Source organism: Coregonus lavaretus (genome assembly GCF_964263955.1).
Source record: "Coregonus lavaretus genome assembly, chromosome: 2".
Classification (NCBI taxonomy): Eukaryota; Metazoa; Chordata; class Actinopteri; order Salmoniformes; family Salmonidae; genus Coregonus; species Coregonus lavaretus.
In genome coordinates this window covers 79328511-79344254 of record NC_139989.1, presented here as the reverse complement: position 1 = coordinate 79344254, position 15744 = coordinate 79328511, and the positions used below count along the sequence as shown (strand labels likewise).

The 15744-nt window shown below is 41.9% G+C and overlaps 2 protein-coding genes across 2 annotated transcripts in view; one reads left to right on the top strand and one right to left on the bottom strand.

The window, feature by feature from the left end:
- The window catches only part of LOC311098945 (NLR family CARD domain-containing protein 3-like), a gene marked incomplete at its 3' end in the record, with an annotated part of 44430 nt that extends 41157 nt beyond the window's left edge, over positions 1–3273 (bottom strand). The window contains exons 1-3 of the mRNA XM_084139500.1: positions 2948–3273; positions 769–2527; positions 326–499 (exon numbers count right to left, since the gene is read on the bottom strand). Coding sequence (XP_083995626.1) covers positions 326–499; positions 769–2527; positions 2948–3227 — 2213 coding nt within the window. The 5' untranslated portion in view covers positions 3228–3273. The remainder of the gene's footprint in view (positions 1–325; positions 500–768; positions 2528–2947) is intronic.
- The window catches only part of LOC311140725 (NLR family CARD domain-containing protein 3-like), a gene marked incomplete at its 3' end in the record, with an annotated part of 199674 nt that overhangs the window by 75822 nt on the left and 108108 nt on the right, over positions 1–15744 (top strand). The gene's annotated exons all lie outside the window — the stretch shown is intronic.

The window sequence follows — 15744 nt, the reverse complement described above, 5'->3', positions numbered from 1 at the left end:
ATTCCACATCAGGTAACTGATGCAAGCAGTAGAATCAGATTTTTAAAACAGATAAAAATACACCCTGTGGAATATACATATAGACACTCACTCTACACACACGTACACATGGATGTTGTATTGTACATATGTGATAGTGGAGTAGTAGCCTGAGGGAAAACACTAAATGAATTGGGTAAAGTGTTATGAAATATAATATCATGTAATATTTAAAATTATATATAACTGCCTTAATGTTGCAGGACCCCAGGAAGAGTAGCTGCTGCCTTTCCAGCAGCTAATGGGGATCCTTAAGAAATAAAAATAAAAATACAGGAATACTGACCTCAGAGTCTCCAGTTTACAGTGGGGATTCCCCAGGACAGCAGAGAGAAGCTTCACTCCTGAATCCTTCAGGTCATTGTTACTCAGGTCCAGCTCTCTCAGGTGTGAGGGGTTTGACTTCAGAGCTGAGACCAGACACGCACAGCCTTTCTCTGTGACTCCACAGCCTGACAGCCTGACAAAGAGATCATCATGATTTCACAAACACACTGTTAATTGAACAACAGTAGTGTAGAGCATGTGGTTTATTCTCTTAAACAACATATAGATTCATATTCCGTCTCCTAGAATTGTATGGTCATATTGTTCTACTAATGTGAACATCAATGCATTGATTCAATATGTTTTTCAATATATATTATATACATATTATAATATATATTTTCTCTAAACGTAATATTTCTTCCTGATGATTAGTACTTAAATGTCATTTTATGTACTCACAGAGCAGCTCTGGAGGCTTTGACCACTGGCAGCAGCCTCAGAAGACCTTCCTCTGATCTGGAGTATTTCTTCAGGTCAAACACATCCAGCTCCTTTTCTGAAGTCAGCAACACAAAGACCAGAGCTGACCACTGTGCAGGTGACAGGTTGGCTTCTGAGAGACTTCCTGATCTCAGGTAGCTTTGGATCTCCTCCACTAGAGAATGGTCATTCAGTTCATTCAGACAGTGGAACAGATTGATGCACCTCTCTGGAGAGGGATTCTCCCTGATCTTCTCCTTGATGTACTTGACTGTTTCTTCATGGCTCTGTGAGCTGCTTCTTGTCTTTGTCAGTAGACCTCGTAAGTGCTTCTGATTGGACTCCAGTGAGAGGCCCAGAAGGAAGCGGAGGAACAGGTCCAGGTTTCCTGTCTCACTTTGTAAGGCTTTATCCACAGCACTCATGTAGACAGTAACTTCAGTAACTTGCGGATCGGCCATTAGATTGTCATTGTTGTTGATGAATGAGAGGAACACATATACAGCAGCCAGAAACTCCTGAATGCTCAGATGCACGAAGCAGTACACCTTGTCCTGGTACAGCCCACATTCCTCTTTAAAGATCTGTGTGCACAATCCTGAGTAAACTGAGGCTTCATTGACATCAATGCCAGCCTCTTTCAGGTCTTCTTCATAGAAAATCAGATTGCCATTCACAAGCTGTTGAAAAGCCAGTTTTCCCAGTGACAGAATGATCTCTTTATTCCAGTGTGGACCTGTCTCTTCTTTCCCAAGATACTTTTCATTCTTCTGTTTGATATGAAACACCACAAGATGTGTGTACATCTCAGTCAGAGTCTTGGGCATCTCTTCTCTCTTGTCTGTACTCAACATGTTTTCAAGGACTGTTGCAGAAATCCAACAGAAGACTGGAATGTGGCACATGATGTGGAGGCTCCTTGATGTCTTTATGTGTGAGATGATTCTGCTGGCCAGGTCCTCATCACTGAATCTCTTCCTGAAGTACTCCTCCTTCTGTGGGTCATTGAACCCTCGTACCTCTGTCACCTGGTCAACACACACTGAAGGGATCTTATTGGCTGCTGCAGGTCGGGTAGTTATCCAGAGGAGAGCAGAGGGAAGCAGATTTCCCTTGATGAGATTTGTCAGCAGAACATCCACTGAGGTTGACTCTGTGACGTCACAACAAATCTTGTTCTTCTGGAAGTCTAGGGGCAGTCGGCACTCATCCAGACCATCAAAGATGAACAGAACTTTGTACTTGTCGTAGTTGGAGATTCTTGATTCTTTGGTTTCCATTGAGAAGTGATTGAGAAGTTTAATCAAAGTGTGTTCATCCCCGTTCATCAAATTCAGCTCCCGAAAAGGGAATGAAAATACAAATTGGACATCCTGATTTGCTTTTCCTTCAGCCCAGTCCAGAATGAACTTCTGCACAGAGACTGTTTTTCCAATGCCAGCGACTCCCTTTGTCAGCACAGTTCTGATAAGTTTGTCTTGTCCAGTTAAGGGTTTGAAGATGTCGTTACATTTGATTGCAGTCTCTGTTCTTGCTTGTTTCCTGGTTGTTGTCTCAATCTCTCTCAGCTCATGTTCATTATTGACCTCTCCTGTTCCACCCTCTGTGATATAGAGCTCTGTGTAGATCTTATTGAGAAGTGTAGGGTTTCCTTGTTTAGCGATCCCCTCAAATACACATTGAAACTTCTTCTTTAGATTAGATTTGAGTTCACGTTGGCAAATCACAGCAAGCTCATCTGAATGAAGAAATAACACAGAGGATATTCATTTAATGCCTACAGTTTTGTAAAACTGTGTTATAAAGTTTAAATTATAATAATTTATTCTCTTAACTGTCTGTATAAATCTGTAAATGTTTTCATAATGCATTACAGACTGGTGTGACTGATTATATTATTATTGGTATTCTCTCTCTCTCTCTCTCTCTCTCTCTCTCTCTCTCTCTCTCTCTCTCTCTCTCTCTCTCTCTCTCTCTCTCTCTCTCTGTGTCTAAATTAATCACCACAACACATCCCTTCTGCTACTCGATGAGGTCACTAGGTGTTGTGTTAAGGCTGCTACAATATCACTGAGTTACACAGCTACTTTAGCTGTACTTTAGCTACAGCTTTTATATGTTCTAAAACAGCATTCAACATGAGGCAGACAGCTCTTACTTTTCTCCAGTGTGTCAGCAAGCTCCTTCTGGTTCATTTTCCTCAAGACGTGCAGTGTGATCTTCAGAGCCCCCTCTCTGGCACTGCTCTCCTGCTTCTCATCTTCAGCATCTACCACTTCCTTATCCTGCTTCTGACTCTCAAAGCCTTCTGGGAGTTCTGGACTAAGAATCCTCTTGAACATCTTCAGCTCGTTCTTCACCAATGTCATAATATTCTCTTCAAGCAACTGAAATAAATCAAGTAAATAAGTTAAGCAAGAGACTAAATGCTTTCTCATTAACACATTAATGAATGATTGACAGATCAACTTTACTTGAGGTAAACAAAAACAAATGTACATAACAGGACCACATACACTGAATATGGAGTCCAGGTCTGTTTGATGACTCTGGGAAGACTGACCACTGAGAATCTCTGACTCTGATCTCTTCTGTTGGTTTCTGTAGACAAAACATGAGATTACATTTCCTCATCCAGGGAGTACACTCACACTAACACACACACACACACACACACACACAAACACACAGACACACACACGCACACACACACACACACACACACACACACACACACACACACACACACACACACACACACACACACACACACACACACACACACACACACACACACACACAAACACACACACACACACACACACACACATTTACATTTACATTTACCACACACACACACACACAGAGGGAATGTAGTGTTGGTTTAATATTGTTTTAGGACTATGAAAATGGAAAAAAGGATTAGCCTATGGATTATGAAAACAACAAAAAGAAATGGGAAAATGGGAGAGGAGAAATGACTAGAGACAGTGTTGTTTAACTCATTGACCATGACCCATGAGTTCTTCTTACCTTTGTTCACTAGAAAAGTCTCCCTCTCTAAACTTTAGAGGGTCAACCATAGACTGGTCACTCTTCATGGACACACAGCTGGGTACAGGGGAGGCTGGTCTCTCCTGCTTGATTGGGCTTCAACACAACAGAGACAAACATTACATCTCTCATCTACTCTGAGCTCAGATGGGGAAACATGAGAAGAGTTTCATTCCAAAATGCTATATATCCATTTTCAGAAATGTTCGTAAATTAGCTTCTATTTTTTAAAGAAATGATCAAATAAATGGTTGTGTTTTTTCACTAGCTAATCATGGCATGGTGTTGATCAATGACAGGCATGTGTTTGATTAAAATCAATCACTTAATGGCTTCATTTCAGAGAGACAAATGTTTTTTTTGCAAAATGCTATATATCTAATTAACTCTCAGAGAAGTAGTAATGCTAGATTTTACACAGTTAAATGTAACAAATAACTACATTTTTAATAAAGAACTGTACAAATGATACACTTGTGACATCAATATTTAAATATTGTAAAATAATAATTCAATACAGTAATATGAGATCTGTATGTAAAACATTTACATTTGATATTTTAGTCATTTAGCAGATGTTTTTTATCCAGGGTCCGGTTTTCCAAAAGCATCTTAAGGCTAAGTTAATCGTTAGAACCTTCGTAGGAGCATTGTTAAATCTCTGAGCTGTTTCCCAAAACAATCGTTATTAACGGTGAGCACTTGAAAACGCTCATATTCTAACACCTGCCTCAGACCACTTGTAGAACAGCCAAGTGCGTCGTTAGATGCTTTTTTGCCCTCTCGCGTCACTTTATACACAGAAGATCTCCGCTAAACATAGAATCACATGGTTTATCCGTCTCTTTGTGACCGCAGATAAATTCAGAACAAAGTTGACTACAAATACAAAGTGTCCAATGTCTTTGCAATTCATACAAACAAGGGACGTATACAAATTTGCTACAAATGAAAACCGAGATGACTGCATTACAATATAAACAGTAGGCTATAGGCCTATTTCAATCATATTGGAATATATTCCATGTTCAATATATTTAGTTTTATTTTGCTACTTGTAGGCTACTGTCTGTAATTTGTCTCAATATATTTCATGATGTGTAGCCTAACATGTGCCCAATGATGTGCCAAATCTGTGATTTAGTGCATTTTTATTGTGTAAGCATTAGAATAAACTACCTCAATTTAATAATTAATTAATATCTTTCTAGAAGCTGATCCATGGTCAGTATTGTGAACTAATTATAATGTTGAGGAAAGATTTTAATTGAGAAAACTGATCCGAGAGCAGCGCTCCCCTTCTTTCGATCCTTTTTTGCTCCACCGGACGTGATACCTTGTCATGCTGCTGATCCAGTGTCTACTGGTCTGCCTGCGGATCTGGAACTCTGACCTGTTCACCGGACGTGCGACCTTGTCCCGAACCTGCTGTTTCGCCCCTCTCTCTCTCTCTCTCTCCCTCTCCTTATCTCTCTCTACAACACCTGCTGTCTTGACCTCTGAATGCTCGGCTATGAAAAGGTGGTGGTGCCAAATGACATTTACTCCTGAGGTGCTGACGTGTTGCACCCACTATAACCACAGTGATTATTATTTGACCCTGTTGGTCAAACAAATCTTGAAGAATGATCTGGCTTTAATGGCCATGTACTCTTATAATCTCCTCCCAGCACAGCCAGAAGAGGACTGGCCACCCCTCAGAGCCTGGTTCCTCTCTAGGTTTCTTCCTAGGTTCCTGCCTTTCTAGGGAGTTTTTCCTAAGAGAGATTGGTGTGTTTTTTCACTATCTAATCATGGCATGGGGTTGTTCAATGACAGACATGTATTTGTTTAAAATCCATCACTTGATGGTTTCATTTCAGAGACAAATAATGTGTTTATTTTGTAAAATGCTATATATCTGCCTCACTCTCAGAGAAATCAGAAGTATTGCTAGGTTTTACACAGTAATAATTTTTATCTGGCTCACTCTCAGAGAAATCAGAAGTATTGCTAGGTGTTACACAGTAATAAATGTAACAAATAACTACATTTGTAATAAAGAACTGTACACATGTACAACATTCAATACAGTAATATGAGATCTGTATGTTAAACATTTACATTTTACATTTTAGTCATTTAGCAGATGTTCTTATCCAGGACTGGTTTCCCAAAAGCATCTTAAGGCTAAGTACATTGTTAGAATCTTCCTAGGAGCATCATAGATGCTTTTTTGCCCTTCCGCATGACTTTATACACAGAAGATCTCCAGTAAACATAGAATCACATGGTTTATCCGTCTCTTTGTGACCGCCGATAAATTCAGAACAAAGTTGAGTACAAATACAAAGTTGCCAATGTCTTTGCAATTGATTCAAACAAGGGACGTATACAAATTTGTTTCAAATGAAAACCGAGATGACTGCATTACAATATAAACAGTAGGCTATAGTCCTATTTCAATCATATTGGAATATATTCAATATTCAATATATTTAGTTATATTTTGCTACTTGTAGACTACTGTCTGTAATTTGTCTCAATATATTTCATGATGTGTAGCCTAACATGTGAACAATGATGTGCCAAATCTGTGATATAGAATAAGCCGCCTCAATATTTGCAGCCGTAGTTGGTAATATCTATCTAGGAGCTGATCTGTCATCAGTATTGTGAACTAATTATAATGTTAAGGAAAGATTTGAATGGAGAAAACTGATCTGAGAGCAGCGCTCCCCTTCTTTTGATCCTATCAGTATTGATACATGCTCCACCGGACGTGTAACCTTGTCATGCCGCTGATGCAGTTTCTCCTGGTCTGCCTGCGGATATGGAACTCTGACCTGTTCAACGGTCGTGAGACCTTGTCCCGAACCTGCTGTTTCGCCCCCCCCCACCCTCTCTCTCTCCCTCTCTCTCTCTACCACACCTGCTGTCTCGACCTCTGAATGCTCGGCTATGATAAGCCAACTGACATTTACTCCTGAGGTGCTGACGTGTTGCACCCACTATAACCACAGTGATTATTATTTGACCCTGCTAGTCATCTATGAACATTTTAAAATCTTGAAGAACGATCTGGCCTTAATGGCCATGTACTCTTATAATATCTCCCCCAGCACAGCCAGAAGAGGACTGGCAACCCCTCAGAGCCTGGTTCCTCTCTAGGTTTCTTCCTAGGTTCCTGCCTTTCTAGGGAGTTTTTCCTAGCCACCGTGCTTCTACATCTGCATTGCTTGCTCTTTGGGGTTTTAGACTGGGTTTCTATATAAGCACTTTGTGACAACTGCTGATGTATAAAAAATATTCTGGGAATACATATGAAGCAGACCAGGCCAGGGTTTGGGGTTTGAGAAGTCAATGAGAGGTAAAAATGACTTCCTTAGTTTTTAATTTTGAAAATGTTCTGTCTTAAGTAGTTTAACAAACTGAAACATTTTCATGTTAGTCAAAAACAACTTTATATGGAAGGAGTGCCTTTGATTTGACGGCTTGCACATGTGCAGTTCGGCACAAGATGACCGTTAGACCCAATTACGTATTTCTGCGCATGAGCTTCAAATAAAATCAAATTATATTTCTCACATGTGCCGAATACAACAGTGGTACACTTTACCGTGAAATGCTTACTTACGAGCCCTTTCCCAACAATACAGAGTTAAAAAGTCACAACATTTCGCTAAATAAAGAAATTGAAATAGTAACATAATAAAATAACAATAATGAGGCTATAAGGAGTACCGATTCAATGTGCAGGGGTACCAGTTGTTGAGGTAATAGAGGTAATATGTAAATGTAGGTAGGGGTAAAACTGACTAGGCAATCAGGATAGAGATTACATCTCCTCATCCAGGGAGTGCACACACACACACACACACACACAGGGAGGGAATGTTGTGTTTGTTTAATATTGTTTCAGGACTATGAAAATGGAAAAAAGGATTAGCCTATGGATTATGAAAACAACAAAAATAAATGGGAAAATGGGAGAGGAGAAATTACTAGAGACAGTGTTGTTTAACTCACTGACCATGACCCATGAGTTCTTCTTACCTTTGTTCACTAGAAAAGTCTCCCTCTCTAAACTGTTCAGGTTGATCCATAGACCGTTCACTCTTCATGGACACACAGCTGGGTACAGGGGAGGCTGGTCTCTCCTGCATGATTGGACTTCAACACAACAGAGACAAACATTACGTCTCTCATCTACTCTGAGCTCAGATGGGGAAAAATAAGAAGAGTTTCATTCCAAAACGCTATATATCCATTTTAAGAAATGTTCGTAAATTAGCTTTTAGTGTTTGAAGAAATTATGAAAGAGATTGGAGACATGTATTTGTTTAAAATCTATCACTTAATGGTTTCATTTCAGAGAGACAAATAATATTTTTTTTGCAAAATGCTATATATCTGCCTCACTCTCAGAGAAATAAGTAGTACTGCTAGGTTTTACACAGTAATAATATATACCTGCCTCACTCTCAGAGAAATAAGTAGTACTGCTAGGTTTTACACAGTAATAATATATATCTGCCTCACTCTCAGAGAAATAAGTAGTACTGCTAGGTTTAAAACAGTAATAATATATCCGCCTCACTCTCAGAGAAATCAGTAGTACTGCTAGGTTTTACACAGTAATAATATATATCTACCTCACTCTCAGAGAAATAAGTAGTACTGCTAGGTTTACACAGTAATAATATATATATATCTGCCTCACTCTCAGAGAAATAAGTAGTACTGCTAGGTATTACACAGTAATAATATATCTGCCTCACTCTCAGAGAAATAAGTAGTACTGCTAAGTTTAAAACAGTAATAATATATCCGCCTCACTCTCAGAGAAATCAGTAGTACTGCTAGGTTTTACACAGTAATAATATATATCTGCCTCACTCTCAGAGAAATAAGTAGTACTGCTAGGTTTTACACAGTAATAAAATATACCTGCCTCACTCTCAGAGAAATAAGTAGTACTGCTAGGTTTTACACAGTAATAATATATATCTGCCTCACTCTCAGAGAAATAGGTAGTACTGCTAGGTTTAAAACAGTAATAATATATCCGCCTCACTCTCAGAGAAATCAGTAGTACTGCTAGGTTTTACACAGTAATAATATATATCTACCTCACTGTCACGATCGTCAAAAGGAGGAGACCAAAGCGCAGCGTGTTGAGCGAACATCGTAGACTTTATTATAAAGAAACCACGATCAAAACAACAAACCAAATATGACGAAAGTGAAGTTCAATACTGATAATGACTAACAGCAACAAGGAAACATGGAACAAAAACCCACAATGCCCACAGGAAAACATACAGATTAAATATGGCTCCCAATCAGAGATAACGAGCCGAAAGCTGACACTCGTTACCTCCGATTGGGAGTCACACGACACCACAATTAACACACCCAAAACCCAACCAACCGAATACACCCTTACAACCAACCCCACAACAAATACCCAACAAAACAAATACACCCTGGCTCAAATCCAAAAGTCCCGGAGCCAGAGTGTTACAGTACCCCCCCCTAAAGGTGCGCACTCCGGGCGCACCAGCATACAGTCTCGGGGAGGGTCTGGGTGGGCGTCTGTCCACGGTGGCGGTTCTGGCCCTGGTCGTGGTCCCCACCCCACCTTAGTCACCACCCGCTTCCCTAGCCTCCTCCACATGACCACCCTCCAACTTACTCCACCTGGATTAAGGGGCAGCTCCGGACGAAGAGGCAGCACCGGACTAAGGGACAGCACCGGACTAAGGGGCAGCACCGGACTAAGGGGCAGCACCGGGCTAAGGGGCAGCACCGGGCTAAGGGACAGCACCTGACTAAGGGGCAGCACCGGACTAAGGGGCAGCACCGGGCTAAGGGACAGTACCTGACTAAGGGGCAGCACCGGACTGAGGGGCAGATCCTGGCTGGCTGGCTCTGGCGGATCCTGGCTGGACGGCTCTGGCGGATCCTGGCTGGACGGCTCTGGCGGATCCTGGCTGGCGGAAGGCTCTGGCTGATCCTGTCTGGCAGAAGGCTCTGGCTGATCCTGTCTGGCGGAAGGCTCTGGCTGATCCTGTCTGGCGGAAGGCTCTGGCTGATCCTGTCTGGCGGAAGGCTCTGGCTGATCCTGTCTGGCGGAAGGCTCTGGCTGATCCTGTCTGGCGGAAGGCTCTGGCTGATCCTGTCTGGCGGAAGGCTCTGGCTGATCCTGTCTGGCGGAAGGCTCTGGCTGCTCCTGTCTGGCGGAAGGCTCTGGCTGATCCTGTCTGGCGGAAGGCTCTGGCTGCTCCTGTCTGGCGGAGAGCTCTAGCGGCTCCGGTCTGGCGGACGGCTCTGAAGGCTCATGGCAGACGGGCGGCTTTGCAGGCTCAGTACAGACGGGCAGTTCCTGCGGCGCTTGGCAGACGGACAGTTCAGACGGCGTTGGGCAGACGGGCAGTTCAGACCCCGTTGGGCAGACGGCAGACTCTGGCCGTCTGAGGCGCATCGTAGGCCTGGTGCGTGGTGCCGGAACTGGAGGTACCGGGCTGAGGACACGCATCTCAGGGCTAGTGCGGGGAGAAGCAACAGGGCATGCTGGACCCTGGGGACGCACCGTAGGCCTGATGCGTGGTGCCGGAACTGGAGGTACCGGGCTGAGGACACGCATCTCGGGGCTAGTGCGGAGAGCAACAACAGGACGCACAGGACTCTGGGGACACACAGGAGGCTTGGTGCGTGGTGTATGCACTGGTGGTAAAGGGCTGGAGACACGCACCATCGAGCCAGTGCGTGGAGGAGACACAGGGCTCTGAAGACGCACAGGAAACCTGGTGCGTGGTGTAGGTACTGGTGGTACTGGGCTGGAGCGAGGAGGTGGCGCCGGAAATACCGGACCGTGCAGGCGTACTGGCTCCCTTGAGCACTGAGCCTGCCCAACCTTACCTGGGTTGATGCTCCCCGTCGCCCGACCAGTACGGGGAGGTGGAATAACCCGCACCGGCCTATGTGGGCGAACCGGGAACACCATGCGTAAGGCTGGTGCCATGTACGCCGGCCCGAGGAGACGCACTGGTGACCTGCTGCGTGGGACCGGCTTCATGACATCCGGCTCAACACTCAATCTGGCCCGGCCGATACGTGGAGCTGGACTGTACCGAACCGGGCTATGCCTGCGTACAGGAGACACCATGCGCTCAACTGCGTAACACGGTGTCTGCCCGTACTCTCGCTCTCCACGGTCAGTCCAGGGAGTAGGCGCAGGTCTCCTACCTGACTTCGCCACACTCCCTCTTAGCCCCCCCCCAAAGAAATTCTTGGGTAGTACCCACAGGCTTCCAGTCTTGCCTCCGTGCTGCCTCCTCATATCGCCGCCTCTCGGCTTTAGCTGCCTCCAGCTCTTCACGAGGACGGCGATATTCTCCCGGTTGTGCCCAAGGCCCCTTACCATCCAGAATCTCCTCCCATGTCCATGAATCCTTTATGGGTGGATATAAATCCTGTGTAGGTGGATCCTGTTGCCGCTTGACACGCCGCTTGGTCCTTTTAAGGTGGGTTTTTCTGTCACGATCGTCAAAAGGAGGAGACCAAAGCGCAGCGTGTTGAGCGAACATCGTAGACTTTATTATAAAGAAACCACGATCAAAACAACAAACCAAATATGACGAAAGTGAAGTTCAATACTGATAATGACTAACAGCAACAAGGAAACATGGAACAAAAACCCACAATGCCCACAGGAAAACATACAGATTAAATATGGCTCCCAATCAGAGATAACGAGCCGACAGCTGACACTCGTTACCTCCGATTGGGAGTCACACGACACCACAATTAACACACCCAAAACCCAACCAACCGAATAGACCCTTACAACCAACCCCACAACAAATACCCAACAAAACAAATACACCCTGGCTCAAATCCAAAAGTCCCGGAGCCAGAGTGTTACACTCACTCTCAGAGAAATAAGTAGTACTGCTAGGTTTACACAGTAATAATATATATCTGCCTCACTCTCAGAGAAATAAGTAGTACTGCTAGGTTTTACACAGTAATAATATATCTGCCTCACTCTCAGAGAAATAAGTAGTACTGCTAAGTTTAAAACAGTAATAATATATCCGCCTCACTCTCAGAGAAATCAGTAGTACTGCTAGGTTTTACACAGTAATAATATATCTGCCTCACTCTCAGAGAAATAAGTAGTACTGCTAGGTTTTACACAGTATTAATATTTCTGCCTCACTCTCAGATAAATAAGTAGTATTGCAAGGTTTTACACAGTAATAATATATCTGTCTCACTCTCAGAGAAATAAGTAGTACTGCTAGGTTTTACACAGTAATAATATATATACTGCCTCACTCTCAGAGAAATAAGTAGTACTGCTAGGTTTTACACAGTAATAATATATATCCGCCTCACTCTCAGAGAAATCAGTAGTACTGCTAGGTTTTACACAGTATTAATATATCTGCCTCACTCTCAGAGAAATCAGTAGTACTGCTAGGTTTTACACAGTATTAATGTATATGTCTCACTCTCAGAGAAATAAGTAGTACTGCTAGGTTTTACACCGTAATAATATATATATCTGCCTCACTCTCAGAGAAATAAGTAGTACTGCTAGGTTTTATACAGTCAAATGTGACCGACCGGCTCGATCTTATGTAGCAAAATTTGAAATTGTGTTTTTTACATTGGATAAAAGTAGAGACTCAGCTAGAAAAAGGTATATCATACACTACGGTTGAAGAACAATGGGAAAGTACATCATGTTTTGAAAGATGATAAACTTGTAACCTCAATTTTGAGAAAATGGCCTTTGAATGTTTTGGTTCACCTACTGGAGAGCTCTTCTTTATCTACAGTGGTGTTACTTTGGCAGATAATGTCACCCATCTAAATAAATCGTATGTATATATAGTGACATAATGATGATTCATATATATATATATATATATATATATATATATATATATATATATATATATATATATATATAGTTATCTAAATGTACGGTGTTTTTGGTTTATGTCAGTTTCATTGTTTGTTATGCTATAAATGGTTATTTTATGGTCGTAACTGGTCAAATTAACTAGAAAATGTAATATTTTGCAATTCTGAGTAATTAGTACTTTAGTAAGGATATACTTTATTCAGTACTACTGCAGTTGCTAAATAATTCCGATAGATGGCAACCTAAGACCATGAATGACATTTCAGAAGGTTAGTTTAGTTTTCTCCCTGGATACAACACCACTCCCCCTCACAGGAATACTCCTGCACACGCTTTTTACTGTCCCTTTCCACACTGCTAACGCAAGAGGAACGACTGAAAAAGCATTTAACACATTACTGTGAAGTAATATAATAATGATTCATGTTTATTATTATTATCTGTTTTTATGCTCATGTTTTGAAATTATACTTCAGTACTATAACGATTATCAATAAGCCTGAACATTAATTTAGTCACCTCTGGTTGAGAAAAACTTATTTTCCTAGTACATTCATTGTCAGATTCATCAACCAGCAGGGAGCACTCTGCCTTCTAGCACAAGCGAGGGGCATGTTGAGGTACATTTGCTAACCGCGAGGGTTGCATGATGTAATTTATTGGCGGGCTGGAAGACGCACTCTTGTCTTATCTATTCCGAGGTTGTTTAATCGCAATATTAGATATTTAAAAATGCATGTATACTAGGGTTGAGGTTGGAGCATCTGACTAGTGATTATTTACCAGGGGTTCAACACCTGCTATAGTCACTATTTAATTGCTCTTCCAAAAGCATAACAGGCCTAATATGAGATATATAGCTAGCTAAAGTAATGAGTGACCATTTTAGAAATCATGGGATATATAGTATTTGGTTGCATGCTATTTTATGTTAATCATATTGCTGCTTGTAGCCTATAACTGATGCTTTGTGGTCTTATGCTGCCATCTATTGGAAATATTTAACAATTAAAAGTGATGAATTCACGTACAGACATTAGTGAGGCAGCTGAGAAATAAAGTGTATTTTTCTTGTTAATTCCTTAGATTAGTCTCAAACTTGCCCCACCTATCCCACGCCAATTGCTGGACTTTCACATAGAGGTTACTAGGTCACCCAGAAAAATAAAACTAATGTGGCTTGTTTATCAAGTGTTCTGCCTTGCAATAATAAATATCATAAAATAACTTCTTTTTTTTAAACAGCAAAACGCTTAGACAGGTTTTGATTAACAAAATAATCAAAATGCTATTTAGCACTATAATTGTATTTACTAAGATAATATTATTACTAAAATAGTTTCTAAAAGTGTTCTAGGCTACCCTACCCTAGAATTAGGGTTACGGTTAATGCTAAAATAGGTTATACCTAGGGTTAAGGCTAAAATAGGTTATACGTAAGGTTAGAGTTTCTGTATAGCACTTTGTGACATATGCTGTTGTAAAAAGGGCTTTATAAATACATTTGATAGATTGATTGATAGGTTTAGGGATTTTAAGGCAAAAATAAAAACTGTATGGGGTTATAGCTCTCTTGCTCCTCCCTGTGGCCGTCTGTGGGTACTACACACCTCATTCACGACACCTGCTAGGCTCATAATCTGAGGTAGCAACTGCGTCAGATCTACAAATCAATGAGCTAGACCACCCGATTAGACAACAATCACCCCATTATATCCATTTGGTTTGCAATTCATTGAACCTGCGCAGCCATTTAAAAACAACACATCATCAAAGAAAACTTGTTATTTCTTAATAAAAAAATGTAAATTTTAAATTGGCCACATTTTGAAAAAGAGGACAGGGACATGCGTTTTGTTTAGGTTGTACACCTTTTTCTGAAAACAAATAATGTTAACCATAGTTAACCCCCCCCCCAAATTGTAAAGTGGTTATCCCACTGGCTATAGGGTGAACGCACCAATTTGTGAGTCGCTCTGGCTAAGAGCGTCTGCTAAATGACGTTAATGTGCCCTTGAGCAAGGCACTTAACCCTAATTGCTCCTGTAAGTCGCTCTGGATAAGAGCGTCTGCTAAATGACTAAAATGTAAATGTAAATGTAAAATGTAATTACCAGAAACTGTTTAAGGTTTGATGGCTATCTGCCAGCCATCGCCTCTTAAACTGTGTCTCACCTCACTATTGGTGACCACAACATGTACTCAGGTAAACAGTGTGCGTGCTCACCAAGTAGCCGTAACCTTGTTAATAATAAGTTACCTGAGGTAAACCTACAGGGATAACGCAGGCAGGTCTCATTGATAACAATAGTGAAGCTGACATTGTGACGCAGAACAATGGACTGGGAATAGAACGTTCTGAAGGCGAGTCGGTGTCAAGGAGCTCAATATAACTAATAGGAACTGGTAGGGTGAAAAATGACCTAAAATAAGGCTTGTTTTTTCGTGATTACTTCATAACTGGAGACAGAAGGTGATATTATGAAACTGGGCTCCATGGTGGATGCAATTAACTATTTTTCATCAGGAAAAAACGTTGTAAAAAAACCCACTTGAGGCGCCCCGAAAATAATATTCAAAAGTTCGGTCCTTGGACACAGAGGGGTTAAACACTAAAGTTACTGTCCATCTAGTGAAGAGAGGAGAACCGGACAGAGGGATAGTAGGAAGCCAGCATCCATCAACGAGAGAGGGAGAAGCCCTCCACGGTATTTAACAGGTGGAAGAAACAACCAGGGAGCTCCATCGGTCCACAAGAAATGCAGGCAGCAGGTGATGATGTAGTGGTAGCTAGGATAACTAGGATGCTGCTGGAAGAGTAGCTAGCTTAGCTAGCTGTACCGACTAGCTTGGCTAACTAGCAGGTCGTTCGTCTGTCCCTCGAGGATGATGACGAATCCGGTTAACCACAAGATGAAACAAGGATAGCGAGTGAAAAGGATCTGTCTACACTCATACTGTCCCTGACCGTAAAGCAAAAA